Source organism: Rutilus rutilus (genome assembly GCF_951802725.1).
Source record: "Rutilus rutilus genome assembly, chromosome: 13".
Classification (NCBI taxonomy): Eukaryota; Metazoa; Chordata; class Actinopteri; order Cypriniformes; family Leuciscidae; genus Rutilus; species Rutilus rutilus.
In genome coordinates, this window is record NC_140218.1 from 10,739,054 (window position 1) to 10,756,327 (window position 17,274).

Sequence of the window (17,274 nt, forward strand, 5' to 3'; positions counted from 1 at the left end):
TGTCAGTGGTGGATTCTGAGACTCTCACCTCTCGGCTGGACTAAATCTTTTCACCAAAGCGAACGAGTTCACGTCGGCTCCGCCCCCGCGTGACTCACCCTCGTTGGCAACGTCCGGGAAAGGGGTTGATCGGGCTCAACGTTGACCCCGCCCCCATCTAAACCCAGTAGGAGTGCAATTGGAAGAAGAATGGCCAGCTAGTCATGTTGAATCACGATTCTAACAAAGCTATAACTGCAGTCTAGGGGCCCGGTAAACCGTGCACTGCTGCAAACTATCGCTGTTCTCACAGCAGCTCAAACAGAGTGAGAAATAAATGTTCCCCCACAGCCCCCGCTCACAGGTAGCTGGGAACGTTCTCAAATCAGTCATTAGGCCCGTTACAAGCGTGCCACTCATGCCGCACACTATCACTGCAGTCAGCGCGCCCGCTATGAAGCGTGCGCCGCCACAGATAGTCACTGCTCAAAATCCCATGACACTTCTCACAGCTCCCTGTCTAATTCAGGTGGCTGGAGATTTTATTATTGTCAACAGGCCCACTGCACTGTGTGCGCCTCTACAAACAAACGCCTTTTCACGGCGACCCACGTAAAGCACAAAAAGAGTATGTTTCACAATCACAACACACGGGTTCACGGTCCCCCTTCGCTAGGCGGCCCCCTCCCAGTTGTTACACTGACTTTTCCCCAGGCAAAAGCCTGTACAGTCAGTCCAACACTCAGTATGTGCACAAATCACAATGTAAGGGTATCAGGTCCCCTTGTGTTAGGCGGCCCATCCCAAACTGTGTATCAAACCCTAGCCACACGGGTGCAGGCCTGGCAAGCCATCCCCGGTGTGTCGAGTTGGGTCATAAACATTATAAAGCGAGGTTACTCGCTCCAATTCGCTCGCAGACCCCCAACATTTCAGGCGGTAGTCGAGTCTTCAGTGAGAAGCAGCGTGGGTCACGTGCTTCGCGCCGAAGTACAGAATTTGTTAGCAAAAGGGGCGATAGAATTAATCCCTCCAGCGCAAACTTATTCAGGGTTTTACAGCCGTTATTTTCTAATTCCGAAAAAAGACGGCGGTCTCAGACCCATACTAGATTTGAGACATTTGAACAAAGCTCTCATGAGACGGCCGTTCAAAATGTTGACTATCAAACACATCCTAGCGCAAATTCGCCCGGGAGACTGGTTTGTAACAATGGATCTGAAAGACGCGTACTTTCATATTCAGATAAACCCTCGTCACAGGCCATTTTTGAGATTCGCCTTCGAGGGTCAAGCCTATCAGTACACGGTCCTGCCCTTCGGCCTGTCCCTGGCACCCCGTACATTCACAAAGTGTATGGAGGCAGCGCTCTCTCCCCTGAGACATCAGGGAGTGCGCGTGCTGAATTATCTCGACGACTGGCTGGTGCTAGCACAGTCGAGAGCAGAGCTGGTAGCTCACAGAGATTTGATTCTCGGCCATTTGAAATGCCTGGGTCTCACAATCAATGTTGCCAAAAGCAAACTGACACCCAGCCAGACTGTAGTTTTTCTGGGCACAGTTTTAGACTCAGTGGAGATGACAGCGCGGCTCACACGAGAGCGCGCGCTCGCAGTGCAGACGCTAGCAGCCTCGTTCAGTGCGCGAGAGCGCGCGCCCCTGAAAAAATTTCAGAAACTTCTCGGCCTCATGGCAGCAGCATCGCCAGTACTCTGTATGGGATTACTGTGCATGCGCCCGCTGCAACACTGGCTGAAACGCCGTGTGCCAACCTATGCATGGCAGTCCGGCAGCCTGCGCATCATGGTGAATCACGGTTGTATAAGAGCCCTGATTCCCTGGCGAGCTCAGGACTGGTACATCAAGGGTGTGACCATGGGAGTAGTTTCCAGAAGGAAAGTAGTGTTTACAGATGCATCCAACCTAGGTTGGGGTGCTCTGCACGAGGGCAAGCCTGTCTCCGGCCTCTGGTCGAGCACGGAGCAGAGCTTACACATCAACTGTCTGGAAATGAAAGCGGTTGGTTTAGCCCTGAAAGCATTACTAACAAACCTAAAAGGCCACCATGTCCTGGTCCGCACGGACAACATGTCAGTGGTGGCCTATATAAATCGCCAGGGCGGCATCAGGTCAGGCAGCCTGTATGCCCTAGCGAGAGAACTCCTTATATGGGCACAGAGCAATCTGCGCTCTTTGAGAGCAATGCATATCCCGGGCGTTCAGAATCTGGGCGCGGATATGCTCTCACGGGGCAACACTCCCCCAGGCGAGTGGTCCCTAAACCCTCAGACGGTTCGTCTGATATGGAGTGTGTTCGGAGAGGCCGAAATAGACCTTTTTGCCTCGAGATCCAACACTCATTGCAAGATGTTCTTCTCGAAAAGCAGGGATGCGTTGACCCATCGTTGGCCCAATCGCCCCCTATATGCTTTTCCCCCTGTCTCGATGATTCCACAGGTCATAAAGAGGGTCAGGGAGAGCGGGTGCCCAGTCCTGCTGGTGGCCCCTCTCTGGAGATCCAGACCGTGTTTTCCGGAGCTGATTCAGTTATCAGACACAGTCCCTTGGCCTGTTCCGACGAGGAAAGACCTCCTCTCCCAGGCGAAAGGGACGATATGGCATCCGCGTCCCGATTTATGGGCCCTCCATGTGTGGCCCCTAAACGGGTACCCGGGGACCTTCCAAGGAAGGTCCTAAACACTATCTCCGAAGCCAGGGCCCCGTCTACTAGGCGCCTATATGCTTTGAAATGGTCAGTGTTTTCCAGCTGGTGCTCGAAAAACTGTCTGGACCCAGAGTCATGTGAGGTAGATACAATATTATCCTTCCTGCAGGAGCTGTTGGATGCGGGCCGCTCCCCGTCCACGCTCAAAGTGTATGTGGCAGCTATTGCAGCGCATCATGCCCCGATAGCTGGCCAGTCGATAGGAAGGGATGATTTGGTGGTGCGGTTTTTGAAGGGTGCTAGGAGGATTAACCCCTCCAGACCCCCTTCTGTGCCCCTATGGGACCTCTCCAGGGTCTTAGGGGCCTTAAAGGGCCCACCATTTGAACCGCTACAGTCGGTTGATTTGAAACCTCTCGCGCTAAAGACTGCTCTCCTGCTGGCACTGGCATCTATCAAGCGAGTAGGGGATCTGCAGGCGCTCTCTGTGAGCCCTTCATGTTTGGAGTTTGGCCCAGGTGACTCTAAGGTCGTCCTCAAACCCAGGCATGGTTATGTGCCTAAAGTGCTTTCAACTCCGTTTAAAGCACAGGTCATTACGTTATTAGCCCTTCCCCCCTCTGCCGAAGATGGGGAGGTGAATTTTCTGTGTCCTGTCAGGGCACTGAGAATTTATCTGGAGCGTTCTGCGTCTTTCAGGCAGTCAGAACAGCTATTGTCTGCTTTGGTGGCTGATCCAAAGGCGATCCAGTCACCAAGCAAAGGCTGTCTAGATGGATTGTGGATGCTATATCTATGGCTTATACTTCAATGGGTCAGGTTTGCCCCATAGGTATTAAAGCCCATTCGACTAGAGGCATGGCTTCTTCGTGGGCTTGGTCATCTGGTTTTCCTATTCAGGATATTTGTGATGCGGCCGGCTGGTCCTCGCCTTCCACATTTATGAAATTCTATAACATGGAAGTTCCTTCTCTGCATGCGAAGGTGTTTTCAGTATGATGAAGACCCGGCAGTGCCCGGTCTTCTCTACAGTGTACTGTGCATAATCATTCACATATATATATAAAACCCGCTTGCTGGTTAATTTCTAATTTACTAAATAGCCCCGACGGTGTCCGGGTTCATTAGTATATTGGGTTGGTATTGATACTGACATATATATTTTATAAGGCCCGACGGTGTCTGGTCTATATATATAAATATATTTTATATGGTTCGGACTTGTTGAGCTCAGGGGTCCTGAGTTCAGTGGCAACCAGTTACTGTCGGTGCGGCGTTTTGCATGGCGTCCCCACTGCGTATAGCTACGCAATACGAAGTGACCGTTCGAAAGGGAACTACTCGGTTACTATCGTAACCTCAGTTCCCTGAGATAGGGAACGAGTATTGCGTAGCCGGCCGCACTATAGTAACCTGTTGAGTTGTCGCTTCAGTCGTGGAACCTGCTATAATGGCGAATGCGGGGCTCTGATATAGACTAAGGCCACGCCCCCTTTGGGAGCTCTGACGTACAATGTTGTTCATTGGTGGCCTGTCTGAGGCGCCCGCGCCATTGGTTTAAGCAGTTGCTGCAGCACAGCCTATGAGCGAGCCACGCTCAATGTGCTAGCTGTGCAGCTGCAAATGCGTTTTAAATAAAAGCTTCAGTAAATCGAGGAAAAGGAGTTTCCCCACTGCGTATAGCTACGCAATACTCGTTCCCTATCTCAGGGAACTGAGGTTACGATAGTAACCGAGTAGTTTTCTTACTTATGAACTCTTTATATAGAGATTTAATCTGCAGTGTTTTTTTTTTTGGCACCATAATTTGCCTGATTATCTTCTGTAAACCTTTCTTTTTCAGCCCGTATGTGGTGGTTTAGTGGGCAAAGAGATGACATTCAAAATCAAATTCCAGAACCCACTGCCCTGTGTGCTGAAGAATGCAGTTTTCCATTTTGAAGGACTGGGATTGCAGTGTGTCAGAACAATTAACTATGGGTAAGACGCAATATTAATTTGCACTGCTTGATATAAATTACAGTTGACTGATGAGCACAATGTAAAATGAATACAAATGAAATATGTACATACTAATTTTCTCTCTCTGTCACTCAGTGACATTGCAAGCCACGCCACAGTGAACCTGACGGAGACATTTATTCCCAAGTGTCACGGGCCACATAAACTTCTGGCATCTCTCGATTGTCCTCAGCTCACTCAGGTTCATGGATTCACCAACGTTGTTGTCAGTGAAATGATTGACGGTTAAACAGAGATGGTTGGTGTAAACTTGCTAGAGTGCATGTACCTATGGGATCATAAGGCTTATGGTTAGAGGCTGTTTATGTATAATATAGCATTTTGTATTTAATTTTCCTTTAAAGTACTTTAAAGTGAGGGACCTAAAGTTTATTTATGGTTTATGGTATATTACATATTCCTCGTTTAATTGATCTCAAGCCAGATTATTAATATGTAGCCTATGTGTAACTTCATATTTTATAAAACATTTTTGTAGCAAATTCATTTATAATCAGTGTAATACAGTTTAGTTATGATGTATGTGTGATGGAAAGTGTTTTAATAATGCTTCTATAATGCTTGACTATACTATGGTTTTCTTTACAATGCTTGGATAATAAACTCTAAAACAACACAAACCTATGGAAGTTTGTTTCCGTTTACATCTCACAACTCTGACTTTTTTTCCTTGCAGTTGCGAGTTTATATCTCAGAATTCTGGCTTATTTTCTCAAAAAAAAAAAAAAAAAAACTTTTTTACTGCTTTTACTATGCATAGACAATAAATAAACATAGACAAGCATAGACAATGGAAGAAACAAAAAACACATGAAAACATACAAGGTTGCAGAAGGTCCAAGAATTAAGTTTATCACTAGCATGAACTAGTTCATTTTCATAATTGTGTAAGAAGAGCTGGGTTTGTTATAACTGAATCGTGAAATTCAGATTTAAGATGCTGTGAGTTTGAAACTATGATTACATTAATTCATTGATTATAAAGTGAGAGTGCTCATGGGCGGTCAGTGAGTTTGCGCTGAACTGCATTGAGTGACAGGTCGAGCTATTATAAAGGCAGTGTTATAGTATTGTCAAAGTTGTCAGTATTTACTTAAATTGTAATAAAGTAATTCAGAAACATGTTCTCAGCTTGTTTTTAGATGTGTAGACTACACAAAGAGTATGACTGTAGCTATACCAAACAAAAACACATTTTAATGTAATTGATTTTAATTTAAATGTATAGCTCTGATTACAGAATTGAAATAAAAAAAGAAGTTATTTTAGTAATAATCTGTATTTAGGATAGCCTATTTAGTCATTAAGAAGACTTCAAAACAATTGATACATTTACTTAATCATATAATAAATAGACGCTGAAGCGACAACTTAGCGACCTTCTTGTCACTTAGTGGTTGTAGAAGGCACGTAATGGGAAAGTCATGTGATCAAATGGGGAGTGTGATTAATTAAGTGGGGTTAAGACAGCTTGTGTGTGTGTGTGTGTGTGTGTGTGTGTGTGTGTGTGTGTGTGTGTGTGTGTGTGTGTGTGTGTGTGTGTGTGTGTGTGTGTGTGTGTGTGTTATTATGGAAGAATGGGGGTGAGTGCTGGTCTCCTGAAGCACATATTTTGTTGACCGTGCAAACCTGTACAAAATAAAACAAGACGCAAGCTTCAAGGATTGCCGTGTCACAGGAGTTATTCCTGCACTCAGCTCCTTAGCAGTTTTGGACTGTTTTTATGTGCCGCTACAGGGTGTTATTATAACAGTGTTATATGATTATTTCTGACGCGTGGGATCCAAACAAAACGCTTCCAGTCTAATTCATTTATCAGATTTATTTGTCACAGTTTCGATGCTCAAACACATTGTAATCCACAAGTTTGCATGTCATTATACGATACTGACATGGTCAATATTCCCTCATTATTTACACCTGACTTCACCAGGGGGGCAGGGTTTCATAAAATATTGAAGCTTCCCCGGGCGCCGCCATTGATTAGCGGACCCTCACCTGCTGTTAGCATTCCATTGACTCCCATTCATTTTGACGTCACTTTGACAGCGAATAACTTTACATCTGAGGCGTTTAAAGACTCCATTTGTCCATTATTTATCTCTAAAGAAACCGAAAATGTATAAAAGGCTCCATTATGGCCCCGTAGAAGCAGTTTTTGTATTGCGTCATAACCACGCGACTCTCTGTCGCACAGTAGAGAAATTACCGTATGGACAGGAGGAGAAGCTTGCGGGCAATCGGGGGGACGTGGAGGCAAAATGACAAAGTAATTAATCAGAATACTTAGCAAAAGTTTCTCCTGCTCCTAGCTCATGGACAGCTCCTACTCACGCTCTCCGTCTCTGCAAGTTTCGGAAGGGAATGATTCAGATTTCTCTTGGCACAGCTACTAGAAGACAGACGGGTTGCTCACGTCACATCTACGTCGTCAAGCTCAGTTTGAGTCTGCGCAGTACGCTCGACCATCAGGAAGTTAGTGCTTCTAATTGACTTCACTTTTCTCCATTGAAACCTATGGGGTCGCTGTGTCCAGTTTATATACTGTCTATGGACTTCACTTGCTCTCTGGCTACCTATGCCTATTAAACCCACACTCCACCCAGTGTCCAAACAGTGTAACTACAACAAATTATAATAGAGCATAATGGCTCTTACAGACACTATTCATTTACTTATCAAAAACTTTAGCAACCAATGCCTTCAGATCTTGTTTAGTAGCCTATGTTCTCTTAATTGCTATAATATCTTTACATAATAACATACAATTACAGTTACGACTCAAAGTTTAAAATGCTATGTTAACTACAGTATGTAATTATTCATAAAATGTGGTGATTTAGTGCCTACACTTAAAGAATTATTGTGTTAGTGATCATTTTATTCACCATGTAAGTTTTTCCACATGGCTGAATCATTCACTGAAGGTGTTTGTTGCACATTCCATCATCATTACTTGTTCCTCATCAGGTAAGGAGACGAAGGACTGTGGAATGCCAATTACAATGTGCGTGATGCTGAAACAAAGATTTCTGACTTAACAAACATTCCTGATGTATTATAGCTTTACACACTTAATAATAACTTTAGAAATTATAATTACAATTTAAAAAAAATTATAATTTATATTCAATATTAAGCACAATAATTGTGCATTTTTAAATATTTAAAAAATCTGGTCTATTCATACAGAGTTATAATGTAAATGTTGTGGTAATTGTTACTGTGGTTTAATTTTTAACCTCAGAGAGACAACAATAAGAAATACAGAAACTGTTTTTATATACAGTATTTTAAGAAAATTACTGGTTTATATATCTTTCCACAGACACCAAGCACTTTCACAGACCACTAGGGGTCTAAAATCACAGATGAAAAGCTACTTGTCATTCAGTAACGGGCTTCTAAGAATAATTTGAGTTTTTCATTCATTTCTTTTGGTGCATGTGTGTTTGAGGTTCAGTATTAGTAAATGCTCAGTAAATGCTTATTATAGAAATCCTGCTTACCAGTTAAGAATTTAGTTGAGAAGTTAATGTCTTAATGAGGCAGTTAAAATTTTATGATTATTATCTCTAATTACTCCTCCTTTGACATCATTACAAGAAATGAGACGATTAATTTAAGTGACGATTTAAAGGCCATATTTAAATAAGCTGTTAAAAATGCCTTGTGAGATTCAACCTCAACAACACAAACATTTCTGTAATGATACATGAAATTCTTCACACTCTTCAGCTCTGATCTGTGGATGGGTGGAGATGAAGATGTGAATAAATACTTCATGACTGCTAAGGAGAAAACATTTGAGTGAAGTTTTGCCTCCAGACTGAAGTTCAAGTTGTTTAGGTGCAGTTACTCTGTCCAAATAGGAACATACACTCCTCAAATTAATTCAAGAACCGCAAACATGTAAGTATTCTATTCTGTCTATTTATTTTGTTGTGTGTGTGTTTGTGATCTAGTTTAATTTTGCATATAATATTTAGATTTTTTTATCCTTATATTTTTTATAAGAAAGCCAGAAACATCTTTAGCACTTTCTTTTCTCCACAGTTTTCTGCAGTTAAAAAAAAAAAAAAAGTTAATTCCATTTAAACATTGTTTTGTGAGTAATTATATCGTTTAAGAATAAAGTTTGAAAAATGTCTCTCTCTTCCTCTCAGGGGTCCATCTGTAGAAGTGAACGGTAAGAGCGATGTATCTTAATACTGCAGTGCAAATAATATTAAGGTCTGATTGTCATTATGTTGCATTGACGAAGCTTATACTATCCCTCGTGAAAAAAAAAAAAAACATAAAAACATATACAAAATTGTATTTAAAATTAATTTATTTTATACTAACATATTTACTGACATATCGCTTGAGACTTACTGATATAAAAGTAAATAAACTTTATTTGGAGTACTTCTTTATTGCACAATGCACATTTCTTAATATTAAACCTTAAAATGTGTTTAATATCACTATTAGTAAGGATAGTATGATCTCTGAATATAAGATATTTAAAGTGTACCTAAAGTATACTTGCAATAGTTCCACTTTAGCACAATCAAATATACTTAAGTATATCTCTATTTAGCACTATTTCTGGATAACTATAAGTACAAAATTAGTTGCTCCAGTTTAGCAGACTTTAAGTACATCAAGTTAAAGTACAATTGCTGGGTATTTATATTAAAACACATAAATATGTTAATGTTTTTGTAGTGTACTTGGTATAAAATAAATGTATTTCAAATACATTTTAGTATATTTATTTTTCATTAGGGATTGTATAAGTATATTGCTCCTATTGTAACATCCACCAAATTTGGCGCAGTCCTTCAACCTATTCTGACTGAGTGTGATGTTTTAGCGATGGTTTCACTGTATAGATCTGTATCATGCGGTTTTTGAATACAAAATTAATTTTGTAAATGCATGCTAAGAAACACGTCTGGGTCGGGTCACCGTGATTTCACTAAGTAAGACATATTTTGTTGATCCTAGAACAAAATTCCTATCTGAAAAATGTATTCCTAACTAACCCTAAACCTAACCCTATAATTTATCCATAAAATCAGAGGGAAATGATAGTGAATAACACTGATGCTGATGCGCCTAACTCATAAAATTGATATTAACTATAAACTTGTCCCTCAAATCTGATTGGTTGTTTGAAATATTGCTCCAGGATCAGCAAATATGTTGTACTTGGTGAAATCACGTTCACCTCAGGGTCACATGAACCTGAAACCATACACAGGTTTTCTCAAGAAAGATATCACCAAAACTATATTCAAAAAAGTTTGTCATCATGCTAAGCTTTCCTTACATGTCTAATTGTTTAGATGCAGTACTGCAGGTACGATCTATTGATCTCATCAGGACCAGGAAAGGACAGAATCGACAGGAGCATCACACCGATGGTTTCTTTAGCAGTCATCTCATCGTCCGTAGAGGACAATGTTTCCAGATGTCTATTGAGCTGTCCAGACCTTTTGTTCCAAACAGAGACCAACTTCAGCTGGAGCTGAGACTTGGTCAGTCATGGCTTTACTGTACTTACTGTTGCAAACGATGATCCTGTTTACACCTGCCATACAAACCGTCTTGTATCACCTGATAAAAAAAAGATTCTTGTCTGTGTGTGTTTTGCAGGTAACGACATACCCGTACACAAGGACAGTTTTGTAATTGCTCCATTAGTGTCGGAATTCAAGAAAGATGCCTGGGAGGTAAAGATCGTTGAACAGGCGAAGACCACAATCAGACTGTCAGTTTACTCCCTTCCAAACGCTTGTATTGGACGGTACAAACTCACTGTGGTCACAAACTGCCCGGCGGGAAAGGCCACTTCACCAGACACACCTGAAAATGACATTTACATGCTGTTCAACCCCTGGTGCAAAGGTATTATTTGAAGAGAGAACAAATAAGCGGATACGGTGTGTGTCTATCAGTACCTAAAACTAACACACTCACATTGTATGATTTTGGGCTGTCCCAGACAAAAGATGACCAATCGTGGCGATTTCTGTGGTCGTGGCTCCTAAACGGTGGTCGTACGTCGTACAGTGAGATAGCCTGTGATAATTGTCTGACAGTGTCAGAAATTTAGCATGATCATCTCACAGTGTTTGCTGGCCAATACAAATGCAACATGATCAACGTGTCATGGTGCTTCAACTTAAAACTACTTTACTCAAGCTCCATTTGTAAAATTGCCATGCCATGTTGGCTTCTTTACCTAGCCATATTCTCCTCTTTCGCTTCCTCCTCTATTTTCAGCGCACATAAAAATCACAATTGCCAAAGTGCGATTGATTTTGCTCTGTTTGTTTACCACTAGCACATGCTGATGACATTTAATTCTTACAACTAACTTGCGTCGTAGCCTATGATTCAATAGGTGTCATCATCGTACAGTCTCTACATGTCGTACCCAAGTTTATTAGATCCATGTCGTACAGTGTGATTTGCAATGATCTTATAGGATTGCCGAAATCGCACGGTCTGTAGCAGGCATGAGACAATTAGACTAAATTGTGAAATAACAGAATGAACTTTCATGTTAATGAAGCTAATACATTGAAATGTCAACTTTCTCTCTCTTTCTGTTCTCAACAGACGACTCTGTGTACATGAATGATGAAGCTGAGAGGACTGAATATGTACTGAATAATATGGGCAAACTGTACTATGGAACAGAGAAACAGATTGGTACCAGAACCTGGAATTTTGGTCAGGTAAAATTTCAACATTTCAAATTTCAAAAATGGAATGTTTTCAGTAGTTGTTTAACTAATGATTTTTCAAGAATTCTCATCAACATTCTTGGAATTTTCATTTTCAATTAATTTTTACAATCGTAAACTAACATTACTTGCAGGTACTGTATGTGTGTGAAAAATTAAGAATGTTTTCAAATGGCTGATTTTAGGAATTATTCTTAATACTGTTCAACTAATCAGTTTTTTATATTTCAAATGAAAATGTATTTGACTTGTTTTAAGAAGGTTTGTTTTATCCTTCCTGGAGCTCAGAGCATTGCATTAACAATGGCAAGGGTTTGATTCCCAGAGAATTAATTATTTGCAAAAACACTGTAAAAAAAATGATATGATCAATAAGTTATGACAACCTATGTTTTTACATTGCTTTAACTATTTAACAATTTTCAACTTTTTTTAAATACATATAAGTTATTCAAGATTCAACTATTTTTTTTTTTGTAAGTCAGCTGAAATTTCTTAAATATCCAAGTTGATTGTACTTAAAAATTGAAAGCAGCAACTTTTCTTTACAGTGTAACTCGTAATTTGAATAAGTGGCTGCCAAATGCGTAAAAGATTAATTTAACAGTGGATCAATACAAGCTGATTACTGTTGAAACATTGAATCTTGGTTGCAGAATAGTTCTCCGACTTTAGAGGTAAAAATGTAAAAACGTTCTGAGACTCAAAAATGTATATTCCTAGAACGTCCTGGGAACCTAAACTTGTTAGTTGGGATATAATTCAAGCAGATATTTCACTTTAGACTTGTAGCATTATTTTCAAGACAACATTTCAAACGTTTATTTTCTGTAATGTGCTTGTTTCAATCTCCAACCTCTGATCCTTAGTTTGATGAAGGAGTCTTGGCGGCATGTTTCTTTGTGTTGGAGAAGAGTGGCAGTCCTTGCTCGGGATGGGGAGACCCTGTTAACATAGTCAGAGTGGCATCTGCCATGGTAGGTCTTGACTCTTTTTTTGCCAACATTGGATTTTTCCATGCTCTGTTGTTGTGTAAGGACGACTGATAGGTCTGCAGCTCAGTGATGATCAATGAATCGTGATGACGTGAAGCAGATAACATCATTTTGTCAATGTGTCAGGTTAATTCCAACGACGAACAAGGTGTGCTGATGGGTAACTGGCAAAATACCCATGAGGGAGGACTTTCTCCGACAGCCTGGAGTGGAAGCAGTGCCATACTGAAACAATACCACAACAGTAAAGGAATACCTGTCAAATATGGACAGTGCTGGGTCTTTGCTGGAGTCACCAACACACGTAATATTTTATTGAGCATTATTGAAAATGATACAGAATAGGGGCCTAAAAATTAGGATAGAAGGATAGAACCATATAGAACCAGCTTGCCTATAAGTGCTTATGCTGCTGTTGTCTAACATAGAGAATGAAGCATTGCAATTGAGAAGATTCTTTAATAAAATCATGTGTTTATATCTAGCAATTCTGCATAGTACCAAAAGGTTAATCGAATTGAATCATGACCATCGTTCAGTAAAGATATATAATCAAAGTGTTGTCACTTACACCCTTAAAAGAGGCCCTGTTTAACACTTGGCATTAACATGTGATCATGACACAATATTTATCCATATAAAGTTGCTTCTGTATCTAGAAAACAGATCATTGGATATATTTTCCCCACACAATATAATTTACATTAGCGATGTACAATTAATGAAAAAAGTGCAATTACACCTGTCCTGCTAACAAAAATATGTTCTAAGAACCATTAAGTTATGGAAACGTTATTTCTTAATGTTCCATGAATGTTCAAATCATCCAGTTTTTAAAATGTTTTATGTGATTATGTGAACATTTAATCATTTTGCAAACATTTATGGGAACGTAACTTTTGAATGTTAGCCTATCTGAATGTTGTGAAGTAGGCTAAGTAGGCTAGTAACATTTCAAAAATGTAAAATGAACGTCCAACTAAAATAATTCAGAAAAAAACATTCCATGAACGATGTATTAATAATGTAGGCCAATTAAACGCAGAGTAGGTGATTGTCTTGTTCCAGAAACAATTTTTGCTATATGCTGGATGAAAGTCTCTTCACATCCTGATAGCAATCATATATTGCATGTCTCAGCGCTTTGAGACATGTGGTAGTTTAACAAAGCGTTTGTTTGCTCCCTGCTGTGTGTGTTCATGTGTTTTGAAGGAGCCGTGGCTTTGGAGTGAAGGGATGGCGGGATCTTTGCTTTCAAAGCTAGCTTGCTATTGCTAGCCTCTCCGAAAATTACAGGACAGGCAGATCAGAACGAATTCCATTCACAAACGAGTTTACATCGTCTTTTTTTTTGCGTATCAACATCCAGATACAAATCGCACTTTGACGCTAAATGGAAACGGGACCAGAGAGGTTGGGAAATATGAAATCTTGGGCACTTGTTAATGTTTCTCTCTTTTTCTCTCAGTGTGTCGGTGTTTTGGCATTCCCACACGTCCAGTCTCAAACTTCAGCTCTGCTCATGACACTGACAGTTCCTTGACAACAGATGTGTATTTAGACGAGAATCTTAAAGAGATTAAACACCTTAACCGGGATTCAATCTGGTAAGATTGTGTCTAAGTATTCACGTGTTATTTTACTATCGTCGCGATGCTAACATTTTTCTTTATTTTTTCTTTTTCTTTTTCTTTTTCATTTTAAATATAGTTCAGTTAAAGTAGTTTAATTGAGTTCAAATAGCCTAATTTTATTTATTTGCGAAATGTCTATACCTTTTTTATTAATGTTTATTTTGGTAGGCCTACATCAATTTAAACTGCATTAGAATGGGAAATGTGGCAACTAGCTGAAATAAAATAAGTTTAATGGTTTTTATGTTTTATTTTAAGTAACATATGGCTTTACTTGCATTACCACCCATTTTCCTTTTTCCATGATACTGCAGTTTCATGCAAGTGCAGGACACCTCGGGAAGTAGGCTATTTGTGATTTCATAGAAGTTGTATCATGTTCATTATTGTTTTAATAATTTGACAACGTTGAAGGAATAGTTTAGTTCACCAAAAAATGAAAATGCCCCCATAATTTACTCATCCTCAATCCATCCCAGGTGTATGTCTTTCTTCTTTCAGTCAAACACAATCTGAGTTATACTAAACAACGGTCCATGCTTTGAAATGACATTGAATAGTGCCCAAGTTTTTGAAGCTCCAAAAAGCTCCATCATAAAAGTAATCCGTATTACTCCAGTGGCTTAATAAATGCCTTCTGAAGCAAAGCAATGGGTTTTTGTAAGAAAAATATCCATATTTATAACGTTTTAAACTATAATCCCTGGCTTCCAGCAACAGCCGTACGCGGGTTCACGAGAGAGTCGAAACTCGGTCACTATTCAATGCCATTACAAAGCCATCTAGGATGGCTTGAGGGTGAGTACATTATGGGATCATTTTCTTTTTTGGTGAACTATTTCTTTAAAGTTGCTGCTTTTCTCTCTATGTAGGAACTTCCACGTGTGGAATGAGGCCTGGATGGCTCGTCCCGACCTGCCATCTGGTTTTGGAGGGTGGCAGGTGGTTGATTCCACTCCTCAGGAGACCAGCCAGGGCGTCTTCTGCTGCGGCCCAACATCTGTTGCTGCGGTCCGCAGTGGACAGACCTTCCTCAAATATGACACGGGCTTCGTTTTTGCTGAAGTATGCTAATTACTTTCCTGTAATTTAAGATTCCATCCTAAAGAGTTTCATATTTAATGATGTCAAATGTTTTATGAGCATATCTGCCTCATATTTCTATCTGTCGCACATAATCTCACCACATAGATTTATAATATGGTGTGCTAGTACAAAATATTTGGCTCTTTGTGTTGTAGGTGAACAGCGATAAAGTCTACTGGAAGCGCAAAACTGACGGGACCTTCGATGTGATTCGGGTTGACAAGAGCGCAGTGGGTCACTGCATCAGCACCAAAGCTGTCGGCTCAGACAAACGTGTGGATATCACACACCTCTACAAACACCCAGAAGGTGAAAATCCACATTAAATAATGATGTGACAGTTGTGATAAGGTTTGCACTTACATGTGACATAAAGTTTTACATGCTTTTGAAATGCTTAATTTTAAAAATACATAATTATTTTATAATCAAAATATTTTTTTCTTCGACTAAAAAAAACTATTTTATATATATATATATATATATATATATATATATATATATATATATATATATATATATAAAAATTCACAAAACATTTTATTGTGTTTGAATAAAATCAAAATGCATTTGTGGGAGAAAAACTCTCAAAATTCCAATTTGGTACTGAAGAGTTTTGGTAATCCAGATGTGTAAACTTCACATCATGTTTTTGCTCACATCATTATTATTATTATTATTTTAAGTGTATCAGTATCAAATTCAAAAGTATTTATAAAGCACAATTTAAAAATGTACTTCAAAAATGTTAAACTTTATATAAAAAGTAGTGCTATCAAATGTATCGCTATACATATATTTACATTTATTGTGTGTGTGTGTGTGTGTGTGTGTGTGTGTGTGTGTGTGTGTATATATATATGTATATGTATGTGTGTGTGTGTATTTACAAACTTTTATGTTAGATGTGATTAATCATGATTATTTGATTTGACAGCACTAAAATAAAGCATTGTGAAAATTCAACTATGTAACTATAGTAACATTTAGTAACTTGACTGATGAATTTGCACATGGTTTGTTTTAAAGCATATTAAAAACACCACATAGACAAATAATTATTTTCACCACAGAGGGACTTTAAATGTGCTTATAATGATCCCTGCCCTCTCGTTTCCCCGTCATTGATCAGGTTCGGCGGAGGAGCGCACCGCTGTGGAAACGGCCTGTAGCTTCGGCTCCAAGCGATCCGTCTACTCTCCCACCAGTGCCAGTGAAGTGACTGTTGACGTGTCCATGCAGGGTGATGGACCATGTGTGGGTCAGGATGCTGAGCTGTCCATCCTTCTGAAGAACAACAGCAGCGCTCCTCGCAGTGTTGACCTCTACAGCCAGGTGACGGCCAACAAGACCGTCCTGAAGAAGGACCAGACCAGTGTTGAGCTCAAGCCCCATGAGGGTGAGTGATGATGATCTCATCAGCAGAACGACACATGAGACATTTGTGATACTTAACAATTGTTAGTCATTTTTTGGTAATTGAAATAAAGTTGAAACATAAATATTAGATGAAACACTAAATTACAACTACAATAACACTGAATTAAAACTATAGAAATTTTAATGAAAAAGGCACACAACAATTACTAAAACTTAAACTTGTTTGGATGACTTTAATATATTTTCAGTTTTTTATTTTCATTTTTGTTTGTTTTTTTAAACTAAAGTACTTAACTGCAACTGCAATAACACTTAATTAAAGCTGGATAACTTACTGTAAATATCTAAATAATATAAAAAAAAAAATAAAAAAAAAACGTAATTATTAAATATTACAAATATTAATACATACTATAATAGTATATAAATAATACTAAAGTAACACTGGTAGAGTGTTGTATACTAGTAAAATAGGACTAAACCTTTTTAATTCTACTAACATTCCATTTAATTCAATAACCCAGATCATACTAGTAACTAAATGTTATTATCATTATTAGAAATATTAGATGAAAAACTTATCAATCAAACAAACAAACAAATAAAAAGGACAAAAGCACACAACAAAACTTTTACAATTTATTTAAAAACAGAAAATATAAAAATACGAGCTAATTAAAAACAGTAAATACTATAGAAGTATGTTAATAATACTAAACTAACACTGGTATTGTTGTCTACTTGTAAATAAGATGAAACCAAATTAATTA

The 17,274-nt window shown here is 39.2% G+C and overlaps 1 protein-coding gene across 1 annotated transcript in view; it reads left to right on the forward strand.

Moving 5' to 3' along the window:
* The window catches only part of LOC311302383 (uncharacterized protein), a gene marked incomplete at its 5' end in the record, with an annotated part of 40,573 nt that overhangs the window by 20,765 nt on the left and 2,534 nt on the right, over positions 1 to 17,274 (forward strand). Inside the window, 14 exons of the mRNA XM_084428199.1 lie at positions 1,225 to 1,998; positions 2,158 to 2,287; positions 2,437 to 3,281; positions 4,488 to 4,624; positions 4,742 to 4,890; positions 10,003 to 10,194; positions 10,313 to 10,564; positions 11,282 to 11,400; positions 12,279 to 12,386; positions 12,531 to 12,708; positions 13,873 to 14,011; positions 14,911 to 15,103; positions 15,280 to 15,433; positions 16,257 to 16,523. Coding sequence (XP_084284325.1) covers positions 1,225 to 1,998; positions 2,158 to 2,287; positions 2,437 to 3,281; positions 4,488 to 4,624; positions 4,742 to 4,890; positions 10,003 to 10,194; positions 10,313 to 10,564; positions 11,282 to 11,400; positions 12,279 to 12,386; positions 12,531 to 12,708; positions 13,873 to 14,011; positions 14,911 to 15,103; positions 15,280 to 15,433; positions 16,257 to 16,523 — 3,637 coding nt within the window. The remainder of the gene's footprint in view (positions 1 to 1,224; positions 1,999 to 2,157; positions 2,288 to 2,436; positions 3,282 to 4,487; positions 4,625 to 4,741; positions 4,891 to 10,002; positions 10,195 to 10,312; positions 10,565 to 11,281; positions 11,401 to 12,278; positions 12,387 to 12,530; positions 12,709 to 13,872; positions 14,012 to 14,910; positions 15,104 to 15,279; positions 15,434 to 16,256; positions 16,524 to 17,274) is intronic.